Source organism: Mercenaria mercenaria, chromosome 14, assembly GCF_021730395.1.
Source record: "Mercenaria mercenaria strain notata chromosome 14, MADL_Memer_1, whole genome shotgun sequence".
NCBI classification, from domain to species: domain Eukaryota; kingdom Metazoa; phylum Mollusca; class Bivalvia; order Venerida; family Veneridae; genus Mercenaria; species Mercenaria mercenaria.
This window is the reverse complement of record NC_069374.1, coordinates 43,005,502-43,027,850: the sequence shown is the minus strand read 5'-3', so window position 1 is coordinate 43,027,850 and position 22,349 is coordinate 43,005,502. Positions and strand designations below refer to the sequence as shown.

At 34.8% G+C, this 22,349-nt stretch overlaps 1 protein-coding gene across 3 annotated transcripts in view; it reads right to left on the bottom strand.

Moving 5' to 3' along the window:
• Positions 1 to 20,816, bottom strand: part of LOC123526811 (E3 ubiquitin-protein ligase MIB2-like) — a 32,174-nt gene extending 11,358 nt beyond the window's left edge. The window contains exons 1-11 of one of the 3 annotated variants that reach the window (XM_053523336.1): positions 20,667 to 20,816; positions 13,759 to 13,989; positions 12,999 to 13,170; positions 8,393 to 8,499; positions 8,001 to 8,198; positions 6,739 to 6,756; positions 3,967 to 4,151; positions 3,246 to 3,350; positions 2,986 to 3,090; positions 2,369 to 2,642; positions 1,746 to 1,936 (exon numbers count right to left, since the gene is read on the bottom strand). In XM_053523336.1, coding sequence (XP_053379311.1) covers positions 1,746 to 1,936; positions 2,369 to 2,642; positions 2,986 to 3,090; positions 3,246 to 3,350; positions 3,967 to 4,151; positions 6,739 to 6,756; positions 8,001 to 8,198; positions 8,393 to 8,499; positions 12,999 to 13,170; positions 13,759 to 13,963 — 1,560 coding nt within the window. In that variant the 5' untranslated portion in view covers positions 13,964 to 13,989; positions 20,667 to 20,816. Of the gene's footprint in view, positions 1 to 1,745; positions 1,937 to 2,368; positions 2,643 to 2,985; positions 3,091 to 3,245; positions 3,351 to 3,966; positions 4,152 to 6,738; positions 6,757 to 8,000; positions 8,199 to 8,392; positions 8,500 to 12,998; positions 13,171 to 13,758; positions 13,990 to 18,485; positions 18,716 to 20,666 lie in introns of those variants that run through there. The other 2 variants (XM_053523337.1, XM_053523338.1) reach the window with 2 other exon arrangements.
• Between the last annotated feature and the right edge of the window lie 1,533 nt (positions 20,817 to 22,349).

The window sequence follows — 22,349 nt, the reverse complement described above, 5'->3', positions numbered from 1 at the left end:
CTTATATACATGTACCCAAAAAATGTACGAATTTTGTAATTTACTGCCGATAAACTGTGACGTTAGAAAAAAAATTTATAAAAAGATGGATATATTTTGGAGAGGAAATAAATTCGGATAACTTTTTATAAAGGCCACATTATACTACTTCAGTTCCTTCTTTTTTTCACAATAATTAAATCTTGAGACCTCATTTTCAGTACTTAAGAGTATTTCAATGATATGGACACCATATATAGCCATTTAGGATAGCATGTCTTTTCACCCAAAAAAAACAACATTGAGATGTTATGTTAAATATAAGAAGAAAAGCTGTTTTGAAATACAACACTCTCTTAAAATGCTCCCATGAAATTCGTTGTTTAGCATTTAGGCGTATGTATGCATTTTCTCAATGAATAAAATTGAAACCTAGAAGTTAACAAAGAAAGTAGTCTTGATCTTTTCTCTATACAATAAGCAATAAACTTATGCAAAGAATAATTGCCACAATCTCTTATAAGTTATAAGACTCATTATGCCATATTTCACCAACAACATGGATCTACATTTTGGACCGCTTCACCTATAACACAGATTACTCACTTCCTATTTTGGCGTAAACAGTCCATGACTTCAATGGATAATTGATAGCGCGGTCGATTTTACATCAGCTTCAAGTTGGCATGATTCACATCATATTTGAAATTGTATAATTGCATTGAATTAGAAACAGAATACAGTGAATATTTACTCTGTAAAGAGTGTTCCTCATTTACGGTGACTTTGTTTAAATGATTAGGTACGTGTAATCATTTTAAATTAGTAGACAGAAAACAAACAGGAGGCGCACGGGTTTTGTTTGTCTAATTGTTGTACTAATAAACTTTGATAATGTGGCAGTTGACCTAAATCCAATCGACTCTGTTTATTTTCCAATACAGGTAAATCATATATTTGCTTTACAATAGAGCTATGACGGATTATCTTTGAACACCCCTGGACTTATTGGACTCAACTGCCACATTATCAAAGTTTATTAGCACACTGTATTGTGTTTTAAGTCGCACTGACATAGTTTGGATAACATGAAGACTTTATTTGGTGAGTAAGACCTAATCGGACATGAACTGCGTTATAGAATAGAAAAAGTGGGGAAAACAGGTCGCATAACATGACAAAACTGAAATTGTTGCAGGCTCGTTCTGATTGAGTCTGTTCATGAACGGTAGTGGAAATGCATGCTACCGTCCACGCCCTCTAGCCCCAGGTTAAGTAGATTTCAATAGTTGCACATGTTACAAGCACTACAAACAATTAAGTTCATACGATAGTGTATATTGAACCTTCAATGATATATAGAGTGCAATTCCATGAAAAGCTGCGTATGGTCTCCCAATTAATGGGTTTGCCCTAAACGAGAAAACAATGGGCAGAACTATGCAAAATGGAATTAAACGGGGAAATCACAGAAACTGCCTAAAGGACAAAATTAAAAGCAGGTACTATATCCAAGGCGTGATTAAACAATACCCAAAACTAGCAAAGCGGGAGTGTTGGAACCACCGTAGCCGAAATGTTCAAGACGAAAACTAAACAGTATCACTAACACAACATAAATGTCGTGCTGAATGATCTGAATATAACAGCTCTGACTGAATGTACGGGGAGACTTTTTACGGTCGCCACATGTCACAAACAACTCATCTCTAGGTAAAAAAAAAAATATGTACTGTATGTGATTGGCGAATTGAAACGTATCATACCAACTGCGGACTGTCCTTCAAAATTCTTTGCACCATTACAGAGTCATTCTTAGCGGCTGCAGATATCAGTAGTTGTGGACTTATGCTGCCTTGTAGTCCCCGCAGTAAGAACATCTGAGCAATAAGATGACCCAAAGCTTCCGAGGCCTCGTCAGTATCCGAATCAGCCGACTCTTCACTTCTTCCACTACCTAAGATTAGGCAATAAATTCCAGTTTCTTTTGATAATATATGCACACCTACAAACTAGTCATAGCAACATATGAAAAGTAACTTTTATTCTGTAGTGGAATTGTATCTTCGTCTTCGTATGAAAAGCTTGGCATGAAAAGCTTCATGACTTTTGTCAAGATAAGATATTATCACTTTCGTTTATAAGTAAATTTTCCTTTCTTACTTTTCTGCTTTTTTTTCTTTTATCAAACGCTGCGACACCAATCGGAGTTGTCTTCTCGAGTGATTTTTTGCCCTTTTAGGATCATAAAAAGGATTCTTTTAGCATTTGTATGATAGAGTTTATTTAAGACGGTGCTAGGAGCGTGTGGGTCGTTGCACGTTTCATTAACTCTGATGAACATAGACAGTTAGATTGAAGATTTTCAAATAAATTTATTTCAACTTACGACGGCTGCCTCCGGATCCGCCACGTGCTCCAGCACCAGCACCACCACCACCACCGGCACCGGCACCGGCACCGGCTCCGGCGCCAACACCAGCTCCAGCGCCAACTCCAGCTCCCCCTCCTCGTCCGCTGCCTCTATCACTTAAATCCGTTACCTTCTCCCCCGGAGCAGGAGTACAACAAGCAGCATTAAACACCCAGGCCTTAGTACCAAACGACACAGCGACATCGCCATCTGAATCAATCTTCACTACCTTTCCAACTTTTCCAAGCACCTGAACAAAAATGTAAAAATAATATTGAGGAGAAGAATGTTTATCAAGTCGTAGGAACATAACATTCTGTCTAGGTAAGGTTAACAAACAACTTAACAATTTTCATTATTTAGTATGAAAATTGAAAATTATAATAAAATACTATTAGAGACAAATTCAGAATTTACAGTTTCCTTTATCACATGCAGATTCATCTTGATGAGATATATAATCTTTGGACTTGATTACATTTCGTAATTGTAGAGCTTATATATAAGTTATGACACTAAATTCCCAGTAAATTGAATTAAATCTGTGATGAAGTATTCATTCCTGAAAGGTACATAACAGGAAGCTTACTTACAGATTCCATCTCTGACTGCCATCCTCCGTGCCTTTTCTGAAGCGCTTGAGCTTTATCACCATCATCTATAATTCTTACAATATCTCCAACTTTGAGGGTGGGTATCTGAAAAAAATAAAACAGAAAAATAATTTAAAAGATTGTCTTAATCTTTTTCCTATTTTCGACTCATAATAAAAACAAAGTATATGCAATCGTTTCATTTTTTACTCTAGTCTATTGCATCACTTGAGTCTATAAATATCATTTCGATTGTTTACCTTTCTGACAGCATCTGCATTAAATCTCCATTCCTTGCCATCGTAGCTGATAACACAGTCTCCATTGTCTTCAAATCTCTTCAATGATCCATGCTGCCCTATATACTAAACAATATATACAACCGTTATAGCCGCGCTAAATTTGTGTAGAAGATCGATTGGAACGCGTCAATACGCTTCGTATCACTAAGCTATAGAGTTTGCCGCATATAATGCATATAATTACATTATGTTGTGAAATTATGTTACGATTAAAAATCCAGCCTCTGTTAACGACAGATGAGCAAATACCTCTCTACAAAGACAGATATTGTCTTTATGATCAGACGCAATACTTGTAGTTTCATAGTAAGTTAACCTCTTTAATGCAAAAACAAGTCTTTACAGTGGTAATTTCTCTAGGGAGCAACAATAGCTGCTTTTGGTAATCCTTTTATGAGAGAACTATTACAGTTACCCCATAGTTTTTGGATTATTATTTATTTCACACTGTTATAAAATTATAGCCAACGAAACTGTTATAAAAATTCAGTCAAGCTTGTGCCAAAATTACAAAGAAATTTTTCCAATGAAAATACATCATTGCAACTTTAAGACATCCTAATAGTTGAAAATATTCCTTACTTTTCATTATGACCTGCTTTTGTCGACAATTTTCTAATAAACGCTCTTACAGTATATAACACACATTTTGGTTTAAATGTAAAGGGAAAAAAGTTACTTCTTTCATGCGCATGCTCCAACCTCCGTGTCCTCTCTGAACCTCTTTCAGTGCTATTTCCGGAAGCTCAACGCACACGTTATCACCTATTTGCAGCTTCCTCTCTTCAGTAGCAGGTTTTCCTCTAACAACACTTTGTCTTTTTGAAAGCTGCATGGATGTCCTCTTTGCCATAGGTTTTGTATCTTTATATTTTAAAATTTAAAGTATAAGTGATATTAATCCGTATTCATAAACTTGTAAAATGTTTTTGTTTATTCCTTTGAAGGAAGGAAAAAAGACAGACTAACAATATGATGATGTAAAACATACGTTTATTCTTAAAGACTTACAGACCATTAACAAGAGGGTCATGATGACCCTTGATCGCTCACCAGAGTAATATGAGCTACATTTTCAAATGTCAAACTGATGATTTTTGGAAGATTTACAATCAAGTAACCCCTGGGGCGGGGCCTAGTTTACCCTGGGGGTCATAAATGAAACAAAGTTTGTAGTAGTCTACTAGGCAATGTAACATATCAAATATCTAAGATCTAGGCCTTCTGGTTTATTTTTAGCAAATTTATGAAAATTTCCCTATATACAATCAAGTGACCCCTGGGGCTGGGTAAATTTTACCCTGGGGAAGTCCAGATTTGAATTTTTTTGTAGAAGTCTACTAGGCAATGTTACACGTCAAATATCTAAGATCTAGGCCTTCTGGTTTATTTTTAGAAAATTTTTGAAGATTTTCCTATGTAAAATCAAGTGACCCCATGGGGCGGTGTCAATTTGACCCCGGGGGTCATGATTTGAATTTTTTTTGTAAAAGTCTACTAGGCAATGCTACACGTCAAATATCTAAGATCTAGACCTTTTGGTTTATTTTTAGAAATTTTTTGAAGATTTTCCTATGTAAAATCAAGTGACCCCTGGGACGGGGTCAATTTTGACCCCGGGGGTCATGATTTGAACAGATTTTGTAGAGGTCCACTAGGAAATGCTACACGTGAAATATCTAAGCTGTAGGCCCTCTGGTTTATTTTTAGAAAAATTTTGAAGCTTTTACTATGTAAAATCAAATTGACCACTGGGCCGGGGTCAATTTTGACCCCGGGGGTCATGATTTGAACAGATTTTGTAGAGGTCCATTAGGCAATGCTACATGTCAAATATCTAAGCTGTAGGCCTTCTGGTTTATTTTTAGAAAAATTTGAAGATTTTTCTATGTACAATCAAGTAACCCCATTGGGCGGGGTCAATTTGATCCCGGGGGTCATGATTTGAACAAATTTTGTAGAAGTCTACTAGGCAATGCTACACGTTAAATATCTAAGATCTAGGCCTTCTGGTTTATTTTTAGAAAATTTTTGAAGATTTTCCTATGTAAAATCAAGTGACCTCTGGGGCGGGGTCAATTTTGACCATGGGGTTCATAATTTGAACAAATTTTGTAGAAGTCCACTAGGCAATGCTACACGTGAAATATCTAAGCTCTAGGCCTTCTGTTTATTTTTAGAAAATTTTTGAAGATTTTCCTATGTAAAATCAAGTGACCCCTGGGGCGGGGTCAATTTTGACCCCGGGGTCATGATTTGAACAATTTTAGTAGAGGTCCTCTAGGCAATGCTACATGTCAAATATCTAAGCTCTAGGGCTTCTGGTTTTTGAGAAGAAGATTTTTTAAGATTTTCCTATGTAAAATCAAGTGATCCCTAGGGCGGGGTCAATTTTGACTCCGGGGTCATGATTTGAACAAAATTGGTAGAGGTCCACTAGGCAATGCTTCAGACCAAATATCTAAGCTCTAGGGCTTCTGGTTTTTGATAAGAAGATTTTTAAAGTTTTTCCTTTCTGTTGCCATGGCAACCAGAGTTCTGCATGGAATTCAATTCTTTGAACAATTTTTAAAGAAGACCATCCAAGGAACATCCATGTGAAGTTTCATCAAAATTAGCCTGTTAGTTTAGGAGGAGATGTTGTTTAAAGGAAAGTGTGGACGGACGGACGGACGCCGGACGGTGAGCGATCACAATAGCTCACCCTGAGCACTTTGTGCTCTGGAGAGCTAAAAATGGAACAGTTTCGAACATATATTTAAGCCTAAATGTGTATCATTCGTTCGATTTGTTTCTGTTTCACAAAACAAAAACAAATGTTCCGTTTCCATTCTGCAGTGCACGTATTGAAAGAGACCATCGCTATTGACATTTACATAACATTTTCAATTTGAAGCAGTATCTACTGTAAATGAAAAAAACCAACAGATTTTTTGTTCAGTTACTTACAATTTTACTTTAGTAACGACCAATTCAACCTCGATTTGGAATATGAAATAAATATCCGTTAAATGATCATATATGATGTTCAGGAATACCAGAAGTCTACAGGCATTACCAAAATGCATTTTACTAAATATTAAGGAAATGCAAACGGAAGAAATAATGGAAGTTCAAAATAGGTTTGGTTAGAAAAGAAGTCAAATTCCAAATGTTATAAAAAAGTGAATACTCAGTTTGTGCTACAGATAACGAAATGATCCCTGAACCAACTTTCACCTTTTAGATCAATCTCCTTTTTTTGTTCGAAAAAAAAACGCTACCCTAGAAATTCTACTGGGAAAGTTTGTTGTATGTAAATGTTAGTGCAGTTGGCCTGTGTAGTTAAATAATTATACGAATCAAAAAATGTGCGTGTGTAAAGTGGGAACTGAACTGAAAGAAAAGGAATTATATATATTTCCTGCACGTTAATAAAGTGCGGTAATCAAACTGCATATACCATCTCTACCTGGAAGTGTCCTTGTATCTGAAATCCAGATGAAATTATTTCCACATGACACGAATCAATGTTATTACACACATATCGAATACCCGCTGACATATATATTTTGCATTTCTAAGTGCACAAGACATTTATTTACAAAGTTAATGTAGTTGGACTTCAGATTATCAAAATAAATCAACAATTATATTTAAACTATTTAAAACATGACATTAACTTAGGCGACAAACACGGATCCAGAATGTACCATGACACTATGCTAGTTGTTTTTTTTTAAGTTATGGTTTAATGCCGCAAAAACCTATATGACTTGTACCCCACTATTATTTACTTTATTTGCACCCCTACTTTAAACAATTTGTCAGCTATATATATGCCACTTTAAAGAAATCTTACAGTAGATATCTTTTTCAGATATTAAGATGTACAACAAAGCTGAAACGTACGGTGGCATAGAGGGGACATAGGAATTATTTTATTTATCACGTGCGAACGTGATAGATACCACGTGCGCACGTGATAAATAAAATATTTCCTATGTGAACGTGATAGCTATCACGTGCGCACGTGATAAATAAAATATTTCCTATGCGAACGTGATAGCTATCACGTGCGAACGTGTTAGCTACCACGTGCGAACGTGATAGTTATCACGAGCGCACGTGTTAATTTACACGTTCGCACGTGTTAGCTAACACGTGCATAGGTGATAAATAAAATATTTCCTATGTCCACTCTATGCCACCGTAGAAACGACTTTGAGCTCGTACACGTTTTGTACTGAGTGCAGAAATTCAAATTATACATATAACCTAATCTAAATTAAAGGAATATTAAAATATAAGTACTTAATATATGTACTGAAAAGTTCTTAATGAATATTGAGTATAATGCCATGATCCTGCAACTTGCAAACATAAATTTGATTTATGCATGTAACATTTATTTGCGTAAAACTTTATAGAAATGTTTGCAGCATACAAATGTGAGAGCATCAGACATCTGACTGTTTAGTTGATATTTCACGATCATGTTAAACTATCTATACTTGTTAAACATTAGTACGTGATGTCTTGAGCTGTGAAGACTCGATGTCGTCTCGGCTGCTTATGTGTGACATAGCTTAGAATAAAATCTACAATGATAACCATTTTATCAATTACTAAAGAAAGACATATCTAATTGTTTAAGTTTTAGTAACTATAATATGTGATTCCATGCCCTCATATGAAGTACTCTCGTTCTATAGTGAAAATTAAATAACGTACTCATAGGGAACAAGTGATCTCTGTAATAGTCCATTCCAGGCGTTTGCTCCACACAGACCAAGTCAACCTTTCCTCTGTAACCAAGTCTGTAAGAGTTACCTTCCTTGTTTTGCCAAGCTACTTTGACAGAGTCACGTTCTGGTCCGCTTGTGCCATAGTTATTCGTCTCTAAAACACTTCCTATTTTTCCATCACCCCCTGTTTATCAAAGGGTCCGAAGTAAATCATTAGTGTTCAAAAAAGTGTAATAAATTATGTTGTCAGTGATTATAATTGATAACAAATTAGTCTCTTTTTACTTGTATATTTTTATCATTTTATGACTTAAATACTTTTGGTAACTGTAATTCACTTATTATTCTACGTACGGTAAAACGACTGCGAATGCTTACCGTCCTGGTTACCATAGTTCCAGTCAACACCACGTTTAACTTTGGAACCTTGGTACATGCCTAGTGCCCTCATCTTGTTGCTGATGGAACGTTTCGGCACCGCTTGACTGAAATATGGTAGGGAATAGGATACATTTATCAATTACTTAAGTCTAGAATTAAACACTGTGGTAAGTTAAAGAAGAATGCACATGTTTACATTGCGTGTGAAAAGGGGTAGTGTTTATTTCTATGATTATCTAATATTTTAAAGATACGTTTTTTCGTAGTAATGCGGATGGAATTGGTGTTGATATGTTTAGAATTATTATCATTATAATTGTGCTGATAACATTGTAATTTTTGCAAACTCGTCCGAATACAGGTCTATTACATTTTTAATGAACTGGAAATCTAAAACAAATATTGCCAGAGACAAAGTCCCTTAACATTCTAAATTATAAAAAGAACTGCTTAAAGCTACTCGCCCACAGTTTGTAAGAATTTTTTCAACATGTTCATTTTCATAAAGTTTGGCATAGAATGTATATATGACAGAAAACTGATAGTTTAAAGTGTGTGAAAATACTATTAGATTATCAGTAAAATGCAAGAATAATGTAACTTTTCTGCATTATTTCAAAAGCGTTGCCACGGATTACGACATTCTGCACAATAGTTTTGGTTATTTATATAAATTTCTAGAAAAATCTTATGTAAATAAGTTTATTTTATGTTTTCCAGTGAATTATAGAGTTTTCTTAGTGAAATAAAAGTGATAATCCACAGTTTTGAAACAGTAGATTATCATTTTTATTTTTCACTGTTTTTGCCGAACTAGTTACGATCCTCCGTCGCGATTGAAGTCAAATTGTATATCGAGCGTTATGAATACCGGGGACCATAATGACGATGACGTCATTTGTGTTATGCTTTCTGATGACCTTTCCCACGATTTTCGACATTTTATAAATTACGCAACAAAAGTAGAGTTTTACACATGAAATAAAAAGAAAATTTGTTTGTGTCATTGAAATATCAATTTTATTTCACTCGTGAGCACAAAAAAAAAGTTATTTTCACTCGTGGCTATGCCACTCGTGAAAATATCAGTTTTTGATGCTCACTTGTGAAATAAAATTGATATTTCACTGAAAAAAACAAATATCCTCTATTTATTCCACTGGACACATTCAGAGGACTCATTTTACGAATTTTTGAAAGAAATTATTTTTCTTAAAATGTGTATGGGTTAGTCCCATAAAAATCTCATTGTGATTATATAAGGTATTATATATCACTTAAAACACGAAACATTTGGTTTGATAACATAATTATCATCATCATCATCATCATCATCTTTATTAATCACCTCACTGTAGAATAGTAAAATTTAAGGCATGTTGTATAAATTCTTCTGAAACTTCTAATTTACAGTAGCTTTATATGTTTATATGACTGAGTTTCACCTGTAGATATTTGAAGTTGAAAAATGTGGTGTATTAGCATACTTGCTTCTACACAGATCATTTAAAATAAAAAGAAACTTTAAAGCAGCATGCCTCCAGATTTGGCTGAAAAAAAATAAAAATTTTTCTTTCAAATTGAAGTTTGGTCATATTATGAATATTAGAATATGAATTTTTGTTTCTAAAATATTTTAAAAGTTTCAAATCAAGAAAAAAAGATGACTGCGTCGGGAATCGAACCCCGCACCGCCGCGGCAATAAAGACATTTTCCCGTCGTCGTAACCAATAGCTCTATAGCTGAAGTAGCGAATAATGACTTCAAAGTATAAATATTTATAATTGAGACAGTCTACCTGGAGTAAAAGCGTGACAAACGCTTTTCGATTTTCACCGTAAAAAGTAGTAAAAACGGCAAATTCTCATGTGTTTCCGTAACATAAAGTTTGTCAGTAATTAAGTTTTAAAGCCTTCTTAAGAAATATAGCATTTATTTCAAGATATCTAAAAACAAAATATTTGTTTTTTTGTTGTCGAACGATCTGGAGGCATGCCGCTTTAATATGTACGTTATGACCTTCCTTCAACATTTTGTAAATTGTTTTGCAATACGAATTATCTAATATTACGTGACCCCATTTTGTCGTAGTTAGTTTGAGCTAGTATAGAATTGAAGCATGTAATGAATATGTTCGTGTTTAATAGTTACTTTGTTTATTACCGTATGTCCTCTCGGGCATAAATCCTTATTTGCTAGAAAAAAACGCGTTAGCAAGTGTCTAAGTAATGAGCTATGAGAGATAGGGAAAATGACACAAACTGAGTGGCGAGATCGAGCTATACAACGTCATTTTAATTTGTTAGTTTTTATTTTTTTTTCATTTATTTATAAATCTTTCCTTCTCCCAGTCAGAAAATAAATTATATTGGGAATTACTTTAACTTCAGCAGGTAAATTGAAATACGTAAAATGATATTTAAAAAGTTTATGAAAGTTCTGCTAATTCGCCAATGTAAATGCATTTTTGTTCACCAATTTTTGTTGGGAGTTTTTTTTTATCTTTTAATGCACAACTTCACACTTCGGTTGCATGTTTATAAAACATTTTTCATGATAAACTTAGTTTCGGACTCTGCATTTACGGTTTCGTCGTGGTCGTAGTCGTTATCATCATCATCATCATCATCATCATCATCTAACAACAATAATTAAAATGATTATCTTCTTCTTCTACTCCTCCCTCTTAAGTACTGAGCCGTGAATGTATCTTGTAGATGAAAACATGACAATCGTGATTCAAAGGTCAAAATATACAATATTTAAAAAAGAAGTATACATTTGTAAATGCTACTTGACGCAGGTATTGTCTATTTTCCGTAATTATTGACCTGGCACTCATTAATCTTCACCAGTATTTTCGGGTGTTTCCATTATTTTACGAAATATTTGTATCCTAAAATAACCAATATAAATAACCAATGGCACGGTAGCATAGTGGTAGCTGTCTGACTGCCACGCACGATACCACGAGTTCAAAATCACCTCAGACCATTTTTTTAAATTCAATGTAATGTTGTTATTGATGTTACTTTTACTCTTACAATATCTGTGTAACATATTTCACGAAATCTGATTGTTTTCTCTTGTAGATCTAGTATTCATTTTCAGGAAACGCTGGTGAGAAATACTTTGTCTTTATCTAAGATACTTTTAAATATGTTTTATTCAACATTTTCCATAACGTTTATAGACCATAATGTTTGATCCGATAAATATGGCAATATTTCTACCGATAAAATTTGGGGAAAAAATGGTCGGTACGCAGGAGTTGAACCAAAAATGCAGTTTAGCAGCTAAACGTCTTGTAGGCACAGCTATTTGCACATGTGACATTATGAAAATTATAAAGAAATATATACGCAATATTTATATCGCTATTTAACTTTAGACACCGAGAATCAATTTACGGAAAATATACGGAATATTCTTGAGTGTCAGGTCAATACTTACGGACAATAACATGGAATTAAATAAACATTACAGTTTGAACTCATCTTGCATTCTTTTCACGTGCTCAGGTATGGTATGATACCTGTGCACGAGCGCAGGTATGGTATGATACTTGTGCACGTGCGCAGGTATGGTATGTAGGTATTCATTTTGGTTATTAACACGCAGAGAACAATAGAACAGTTGTGTAAAAGTCAGTTACTTACCTCTTATATCGGTGTCCATGAAATGAAAATACCCGCGCTCGTGCGGTAACACCTCGAGCGCTACGCGCTCTCGGTGTCACGATTCGCACGAGCGCGGGTATTTTCATTTCATGAATACCTCCTACTCGGTTAGTAACCTAAACTTAGCTTGCGGGGTAAAGTTTGAAGACCGGCACACTTCTTTCTATACCTGATAATGACAACAATGAATTAGTTACGGTGCAATATAAATTTCAGTTAGTGAGAAGCAGAGGTAAACTGAACATAGCTGTAGAAATACGTTAATATGTTTACTATCTGTATAAACCAAACGTACCCACTCAGACCTGGGTCGTCTATCTGTTGTGGTAATTTGTTACCTTAAACTACAAACCAAAACGAACCCACACATACCTGGGACATCTATCTATTGCGGTAATTTGTTACCTCAATCTTTAAAACAAAAACGAACCCACTCATAGCTGGGACATCTATCTGTTGTGGTAATTTGTTACCTCAATCTTTAAGACCAAAACTTACCTCGAAAATCCATCCGTTACCGTGATATGTCTACGTTTTCTTTATAAACCAAACGTGCCCACTCAGAACTTGGGCATCTATTGGTTGCCGTAACATGTTAACTTATCTTTACAAACCAAACGTACCCGCCGCGAGTCAAACGAAGGCATTTATCTGTTCACGTAATATGTTTACCCGAACGTGCCCGCTGCGAGTCAGACAACGGCATCAGTCCGTTGCCGTAATATGTTTACCTGAACGTGCCCGCTGCGAGTCAGACAAAGGCATCAGTCCGTTGCCGTAATATTTTACTTTATCTTTATAAATCAGACGTACCCGCTCAGACCTGGGGCATCAATTTGTTGCCGTTATATGCTTACTTTATCTTTATAAACCAAATGTACCCGCTGAGACCTGGAGCATATATTTGCTAAACCAGACATACCCTCTGAGACTGGGAGCATCTATCCGTTGGAACGCATGTTGAATATTGTGTTTATCACTGAAATAGCAGGGAGAACAAAGATCAAAGTCTGGACAAGTCTGACATTTCCAGCGGGTCCCTGGAAACCCGGCTACATTGCAGTTGTCACACATTGTACCTTCGTGTTTCAAACCTGTGAATATATAACCTAAGATGTACATTTATAATATGTACATTATATAAACAGTCTACCACGCCTATGAATTATGAATAAGAATCCCCGCCCGCCTCATTGACAAAAAAAGACACCAACGCGAATGTATTACATGTATATAGCATTTTATCGCATGGCATTTTCAGCGTGTCAATTGAATCGTTGACCAGTATGATGATCTTTATAGTGCGAGTTTATTGAACTGAATCTTTATGAATGGATCACCGACTGACTTATGACACCTCTGATTAGTTTTTAGACTCGTATTAATACCACATTTACACTGCGACAGTATTTGTTTACCTATTATTTATGCAATGATTGTCCTATATATTGCAGAGAATAAAATATCTTACATCGGTATTTAGCCGTACATCTCTGACTCATTGGAGATATGAGAAAATACATGATAATTTAATTTTTCTTATTTGAAATTCTGTACATTATATTTATGTAAACAAAATGTTAACCAGGTGTCTTAAAAGTTGTACAATAAAAAGTGTAAACGATGATTGACTGGCGTGCTATTAGCTGAATATATCTAAAAGTACGACTTGTACAACCCACCTGCAGGTGCACTGTCTAGAATTCTCAGGTCACACTTCCCTTCATTTCCCGTGTTGTATGTCCCACAGTTGCCCATGTCCCACTGAACTTCAACTGTATCATCCTCGTTGTCCTGAGTAACCGTACCCACGTGACCCTCTCCGCCATCATCGTCACCGTAACTCCAGTCCGGACCCCTAACCACCCTTACACCTTCCACAGACATTCTCTTTCAACAAAGATATCTCTTATCTGCACAGAAAGATATTTGAAATATTGTCTCAATGTCATTAAAAAATAATTCAGATGTGTTTATGTTAGGCTAAAATATTGCAGAATAAACTTCTTTAATTTCATCAAATCCAATTGAATTCATAAAGAATAAGATTGTTATTACTTTGCTCAGGCATATGAAGCAGTTTGCATTGCAACAAACTGAAGTCACCGTGTGGCAATTACCACAATGTGTGAATTACGAAATATTACAGTCAGAACAGTACGGAGCATTAGATCACAAATGACACCAAAGAGAAAATAAATAAGCCAAATAAAAGAGAAACACGCTGCGCGCAATATCAGGCTCAATTACTGCTACAACCATTTAAAACAATCTATTTAATCGATTTGAGATAAAAGTTTATCACGTGGACTGAAATTAATGCGCTCAATGTTTAAGTCATTTAAAATCATTGTTTTACAAATCATTTAGGCGAAGTAGTCAGAAGAAAATTATTTAATATATGAGCTATATAATATGTTATTGATACTTCCTATGATGATAAAAAGACCACTACATGTAGAAACGATAAAATTGTTAGGAATCTAATGATAACCACTTTACTTGGAATCAACAGATAGATCAACTGTACATCAATGTTTCATGTAAGATAACATTACACAAATTACTCCCAAAATACATGTTCCTAAAGAATCTTCAACTGTATATTATATTCATATTTATTTGGATATGGCTATGTTGTTTGGGGTGGTACATCTGCCTAGAACATAGACAGAGTGTCTAAACTTCAAAAACGTGCTGCTAGAATGACATTATGACATGAAATGTTCAGGGATTTGAGGTGGTTGTTAATCACAGAACGAGTGGCCTATCACACATTTCTACTAACTTATAAATCACTTAATAATATGGCAGCGCAATACGTTAAAAATTGATCACAATTTTTTCTTATTCTTACAATATAACCTTAAGGTCGGTCACAAAAATGAACATCTCAAAGAATCTTGATCAAAAACAACATTATATGAAAGGTAATTCTCGGTTCATAGTCCAAATATGTGGAATGAACCCCCCTACGCGAAACTCAAATTCAATTTAAAAACACCTTCAACTGAATCTTTTAAAATAAAACTGTATAAACACTCTCACTTTTGCTCAATTGATCTACTCTAGTTCCCGAATCAAACTAAATTTTACATGTTTCCATACTTCCTGGTACAGGCCTCATGGGTATTTTACCCTCATGGGGTAGTGTGTAGTTATTTTTTCTTAAATAATTAGTGATGCACAATTAACCAAAGGGTTTGAACCTATATATGCAGGCCGTATGGACGTAGCATGTAAGGCTTTAAGCTTTGGTATCCGGCAAAACGGGTAAGATAGCCTCGGGGAGGAAGGGTGCTGTTATAGCTGTACGTTTTCTAATTTCCTGATTTGTGCATTCTAATTCTCTAACCGTCGCCATTCACAATGTCATTCATAAGTGTATACTGTTCATTCTTCTCACTCATGAGTTCTCACACATTGTTGTAAGTTTCAAGAAAAGTCATTCGTCTATATACATTTAATATGAAATAAGGCAATGCCACAATCGGGAATCGTTACAGTCCATCAGCTTGCCCAGAAATATGTGTTTGTTTCAACTTAAAGGTAGATTTTGGAATAAAAAACAATACTGCCAATTTTTGTACAGATGTGTAAGACGTTACGGTTCGGACAAGTTATGTGGACGCTTATTACGCACAAGGAAAAAGCGTATCCTTCCAAAACATCAAAAGTCAGACGCTCTGTGCACGTCCCGGAGGACCAATTTTTTTTAATTCGATAGTATATCTCATTTAGTATATATCGCATGTTACTGTAGAGGGATCGATCCCGATTCCCTATAAAAAATCATTATTCTCTATACATCTTTACGGTGCCCCTAATGTGACATGTTACACACTTTTTTTCCAATTAGGTAATGTGAGACTTTTTTTATTTCGTTTAAACGAAATGATTTCGTTTTAACGAAATGATTTCGTTTAAACGAAATAACTTATTTCGTTTAAACGAAATGATTATTTATTTTATAACTAATTAGATAAGAAGAGAATAAAACGAAATCAATGCCACTAACTAAAAACAATCAAGAAAAGATGTACGGTGCCCCTAAAAAAAGTCTCACATTACCTAATTGGAAAAAAAGTGTGTAACATGTCACTTTAGGGGCACCGTACATCTTCTCTTGATTATTTTTACTTAGTGGCATTGATTTCGTTTTATTCTCTTCTTATCTAATTAGTTATATATAATTTATATTACACTTCTGTCACAACATTTGTTTTCTTTCTTACTTCTTTTTTCCGTTTTCTCTTCATGTGTTACCACAAAGTGTAATAACCTTGAAATGTTCACATTTTTATATCATGTGCTATTATTTTGTCTTTAGTCTATTCCTGTTATTACATGTGTGACATAATAACAATATTCATGCCATGAATTCCCAGTCCCATACTACCACTTTATATCTCCCGCAGTAGTGGTCGCTGATAAGCGTACTATGGCAAGTCTATATCTGTATGCAGTTCTCGTGTGGCTATCAGTGTGTAATATTATCGCCTTCGCATTAACCGTTTATAAATAGGCTATTTATTTTTAACCATCGGTTTCTAGCAAGTTAAAATCTAAATATTTGAGCCGTGCCATGGGAAAACCAACATAGTGGGTATGCGACCAGCATGGATCCAGACCAGCCTGCGCATCCGCGCAGTCTGGTCAGGCTCCATGCTGTTCGCTTTTAAAGCTTATTGGAATTGGAGAAACTATTAGCGAAGAGCATGGATCCTGACCAGACTGCGCGGATGCGCAGGCTGGTCTGGATCCATGCTGGTCGCATAACCACTATGTTGGTTTTCTCATGGCACGGCTCATTTCTAGTTTTAGTAACAATTGCAAAGTAGCTCAGGTAAAACATACTGTCCATGTTAAACAGATCTTTTGCCATGTGGGTTCGAAAGTCAGCATCGACATTTATTTTCTATATCATTTTTGCATAAAAAATAGATTCCTTTATGTGCTCAGTGACAACACGACAGAGAAATATCTAAAGCCGATATGGCAGATGAGAAAGTTTTATTATATCAAAGGTGATATTAATTGAATGCATGCACTTAAGCGAATAATGAACATGATATTATGTTATATAAAGACAAATATGCAATTACAAACAATCAAAGAAAGAAAAGAAAATATGGAAACAAAAATGAAAACGAATAGGAAAAACAAATACAAAAATCTGAAAAAACTTCTCGTGAGGATTCGAACTCACAAAAAGATTTGCTTATGTCCAATTGTTATCTGCATTTTACCTGACTGAGCTATGTTGCAGTAAACTAACTGGATAGGTAAAATGAAACAAATACTAATATTTACTTGTCAGATGATATGCAAGCATTATGAATTGTTGTTTTCTCAGTTATCATAAAATGGACTCGTCCTCGCGTTTCGGCGGAAATCACGATATCATTGGGGATTAGTACTTGAATTGTAACAATTCAGTGTAAAAGGGCAATGAATGCCTGAGTTAATTTTATATGTAAGCCATACTCAAGCCTTTCATAACGCTGAAAGAAATTTTAAAATCGGACCATTATTGAAAAAGATATGGCAATTTGAAATTTAAGAAAATGGCTGATCATGGATGCAGCCATTTTAGTGTCTTCACGACGTCATTATCACACTGCTGAATCATTATGTCCCCACCCCCTCCCCACTTGGGGAGACATATTGTTTTGTTTTGTTTTGCTCTCTCCGTCCGTCCTTCCGTCCGTCCGTCACACTTCTTTCCGACCAACTGGAGAACCATTTCACATAGAAACTTTAATCTTCATAGGGTGATAGGGCTTACAGAGTAAATGACCCCCTTTTATTTTTGGGATTACTAAATCAAAGGTCAAGGTCACAGGGGCCTGAAACATGGAAAACGGTTTCCGATCAATAACTTGAGAACCATTTGACCCAATTTAGTTTGTCAGCTAGTCTAAGACATACTTACCACAGCGACCTGTTTCACTTCCCTGGGTCAAATAGCTCGTATCTTGACGGGCACCATATCCAAAAGTTGGTAAAAAATAAATAACCAAAGCTATGAAAATGGGAGTAATTGGAACCACCTAAGCCGGAAGATTCATGTTGAAAAACTAGACAGTACCACTAACACAACAAATATGCCGTGAAAAGAGCTCCAGATTTAAAATGAATCTACAATCTATATATTATAATGATTGCTGAGAAACTTGTAGTATTAATAAACTTTGATAATGTACCTTGTCAGATAATATGCAAGCATTATGAATTGTTCTCAATACAACCGACACCGTTTATTTTCCAAAACAGGTTACTTATAATTATTGTGCAATATGGCCCAAAGATAAATTTATGACAGATTATCTTTGAACATTCTTGTACTTATTGGACTCAACTGCAACATTATCAAAGTTTACTAGTATATCGATAAAGGCTTCCTCACCTCTTTCAACTTAACATTCAAACATAAATTCATTAATGAATTCAGTTTACAAACAACCCCTCTTTATTCTGATATAATTAACTTCCTCTTTTGCTTTTAAAATAATCAATGAATCCGTTGCCAAAATTCGTATCGCCAAAACTGATAAATATTATCAGCTGTCGCGTGCAAAGTTTTATAATAGCAAATGATGATCATTTAAACATGTTAAGAAGTCTTGGCGGTTATTCGAGATGGAATCACTGTATATCTGAATAGAAGTATTCCGAATACAACCTTCACGGTTGGTAGTTATGGTTATAACACACTAGATATTTGTTGTTCTTTATTCTATATAAAACTGACCTATTTCCAATGGCCGCAGCACACATCAGGAGTTCAGGAACCATTTTAATTAATGTCTGTAACCTACATTTTCTTGAAGAATATTGTCAGTGCTAGATAAAAATCAAAAGAAAAATGGGGGCCATGTTTGATGCAAGAAAAATAATTTCAGTCAAGCACCAAAACTGCAAAATCAGCTTAAAAAATGAGACCCCAAATTACACTGGTGGTGTATGATCTAAGTTTCCATGAAAAAATTTGTCATGTTGTTATTTCATTATGAAAATGCTACCTACATGTCAAGCGTAGATCTGTCATGTGATTTTAGCAAAAAAAAAAAAACAACAAAGAAAATAAGGAAAATAGCTCTACAGAGCAGAAAAACACTGAGGACTATTTGTATCCGCCATGATGCGACTACCTATGGGTGGACGGATAGCTCAGTGGTTTGCACACTAGCCTTCCAATCCTGAGGTCGGGGTTCGATCCCTGGCAGCTACTTGGGAATTTTCAGAAACGCTTTCAGTGTTTCCCACCCAACTAGAGGTGTACTGGTCAGGAACCCAGGCAATCCTTGCGTGTATCAGTGCTATACACTGGGCACGTTAAAGAACCAGGCTGTCTATTCGAAACGAGCTAGGCTAAGTTTGTCGGATAAGCCTGTATCTGATTTCTGATCTCTCTGTCGTGGGGGCTTTGTCTCACTCTGTCCCTCTGGTCAGATCGCTCTGTGTCTGTACTAGTAGAGGATGAATTATGCGCCCTATGTGGCTGCATTTGAACTATGTAAAGCGCCTTGGGCGCTATATAAATCTGGTAAAATTTAATGTACAACGCCAGTGAATATACTATGTGTAAAATTAGGCGTTTAATCAAATAAAGCAGTTTCAGTTTTTTTACCTTTTCTTTCGCGCCATTTTTCTATTTAGTGTCTGTATGCCTTATGCTTCAAGAAGCATTGAAAAAATGCCACTGATACCAAATATAACATACATTTATGTTAAGAAAATATTTCTAAAATAGATTCGTTCAACGATTTTAAATTTCTTGAGTGTATTTATTCTATTAAACTTATTATGTCCCGGTTAATGGTTGATTCCACGAAACTGTATTTAATTCATTCATTCATTTTACAAATGAAAAATATTGTATAAAATTTTATTGAAAAGTGTCGCAGCAGAAGTAATTGCGTATGCCCCATGTCAAACATGTTTATGCATGTCATCTGCTTCTGCTGTGAGAGAGAATATGGTGCCGGTTATATACCTATTACCCGTTCAACTTTGTATCAGAAATTTGTGAAGAATGATACAATGGTATCTAACTTAGGATCCGGACATTTGAAACATATTTCTCCACCGATCGCCTTACATTACCGGAGCACTTTAGCAACAGATTTGGGAAAATGCCTTCTTTAGAATTAAAAAGAAAAAATAGTCTACATGTAAAACATAAAAAAGTAGCTTAGTAAGGAATGCTCTGTATAAATGAAGACAAAAATTAATGTTTAAACTAAGTTATGTAATAAAGAAAGTAATCTTTAAAAAAAAGAGTTGAAAAGGCGGCCACGTAATCATTTTGCCTTAACCAGAAAAGGTATATTTAATTTCCTAGCTTGCGTTGACAGGATTGTTTTAACACTTACAACAATTTCTTCACAAGAAAAATAATGTTCTCAAAACAGAAATGAGTTCAATTTTATGAAGTATTTAAACAAGTAATTTGAGTAATTAAGTTATTAAATTTGAGTAATTAAGTTATTAAATTTGAGTAATTGAAGTTATTACTCATCATGGTCTAGATGCGAAATGGCCGAGATATGATGAAATCGAGATTAAGTTAAGAAAACCAACTTACAAGTTTTCAGCTTTAAAGTATCCTTCTAATCTTTGTGAACTTGTTTACATTTTTGTTTCGTTTTAGCTTTTCTCATAACAGTGATAGGCTATCTGCGTATTTCACAGTGGGATTTCCAAAGTTACTTCCTGGTTTACGACAATGTTTACAACCTTTGAAATTCCATATTTTCCCGTTATTGTTAATGAAAAACAAAACAGTTTCATTATTGTCCGTAAGTATTGACCTGGCATTCATTAATCTTCGCTAATATTTTCGGGCGTTCTACGCAATATTTGTATCCTGAAAGTATCTATATTACTAAAGTAACATATAAAGGTGACCGATGACACGGTGGCTTAGAGGTAAGGTGTCTGACTTCCACGCACGTTTAATACCACGGGTTCGAAATCACTGAGACTTTTTTTAAATTAAATGTATTGTAATGTTATCGATACCTGTTTTATTTTTACATTACTTTATGTATCATATTTCATGAATTTTGTTTTCTCTTGTAGTATTTATTTTCTGGAACGCAGGTGACAGGTAATTTGTCTTCTTTTTTTTCTAAGATGTTTTTAAGGGGACGCATACTTTGAAATTAGAAAAAAGTGGGTGGGGTATGATAAAATTTCCCTGCAAAAAAGCACAAGGTTTTGGTACATGAAATGGATACTGTTTCAACTGTTATAAGTACACAAAGGATTGCTCACTAAAATAAAAATGAGAAAACTGAAACAAGAAAGTTATTGTTGAATTACATAAGACTTACTGTGTACATTCAAAGTCAACAATTAAGACTTTTTGGTGCGAAAATAATAGTGCTTCACCTTGTCCAAACATTTATCAATGTCCTACAGATTCTAATTTAAAGAAAGAATGTGAAATATGGTCACTGTCTTGCTTTTCATTTCGCATATGTAAGCTAAAATACATTATTTAGTTTGTTTACTAAGTAGTGCATAAGAAAAGGTACGGTGGTCAAGGAATGCCACATTCCAAAACTAAAAGAGTATATTCCCCTTAATACATTAAACATTTATCGTTACAGAAGTCTAGTGGCTTACAATAAGGGCCTAGAAATGTTGCCATTATTAATGTTTAACTTGGTATTCATGAACTACAATGCACTTAAATATCAAAACACATTCAACAAACTTTTGAAAATGTATTGTCTTAAAAATCCCTAAAATAAGGTATGAAATTTGGTTGAGAGGTCCAATCAATGTGTATATGTGCAAAAGTAACATTCTAATCTTGTTCACAAAAGTTACTAATACACAGCAGGCATGTCAATGATCAAAACTGGACGAATATACAATTATCCTCACTTTAATGTCATTTATAATTTGTCCTTGAATTCTCCACCATACTTTTCATAATTCTGTTTGCACGAGTTGCACGAGAATGCTGTCATTCACGTAAAAAATGGGGTCAAATAAGTTGTAAATGCAATATCATCTAAACGTAATTAATGGATTATGCAGTTCAAGATAAACTTTATCTCATAACGTAACGAACATGTATAATGTTGTAACAACAACTTTACTTACACTGATTTAAGTAGCAGTCGGTCTATAAGTGATTTTATTGATTTGTTATTGTTGTCAAAAAGTATAACGGAAGTGCCTCACAACTGAAGCGGAAACCAGTTTGCTGCGCAAAGTAGTCCAATGTAAGTAATATTTTTTGACAAATGTCCAC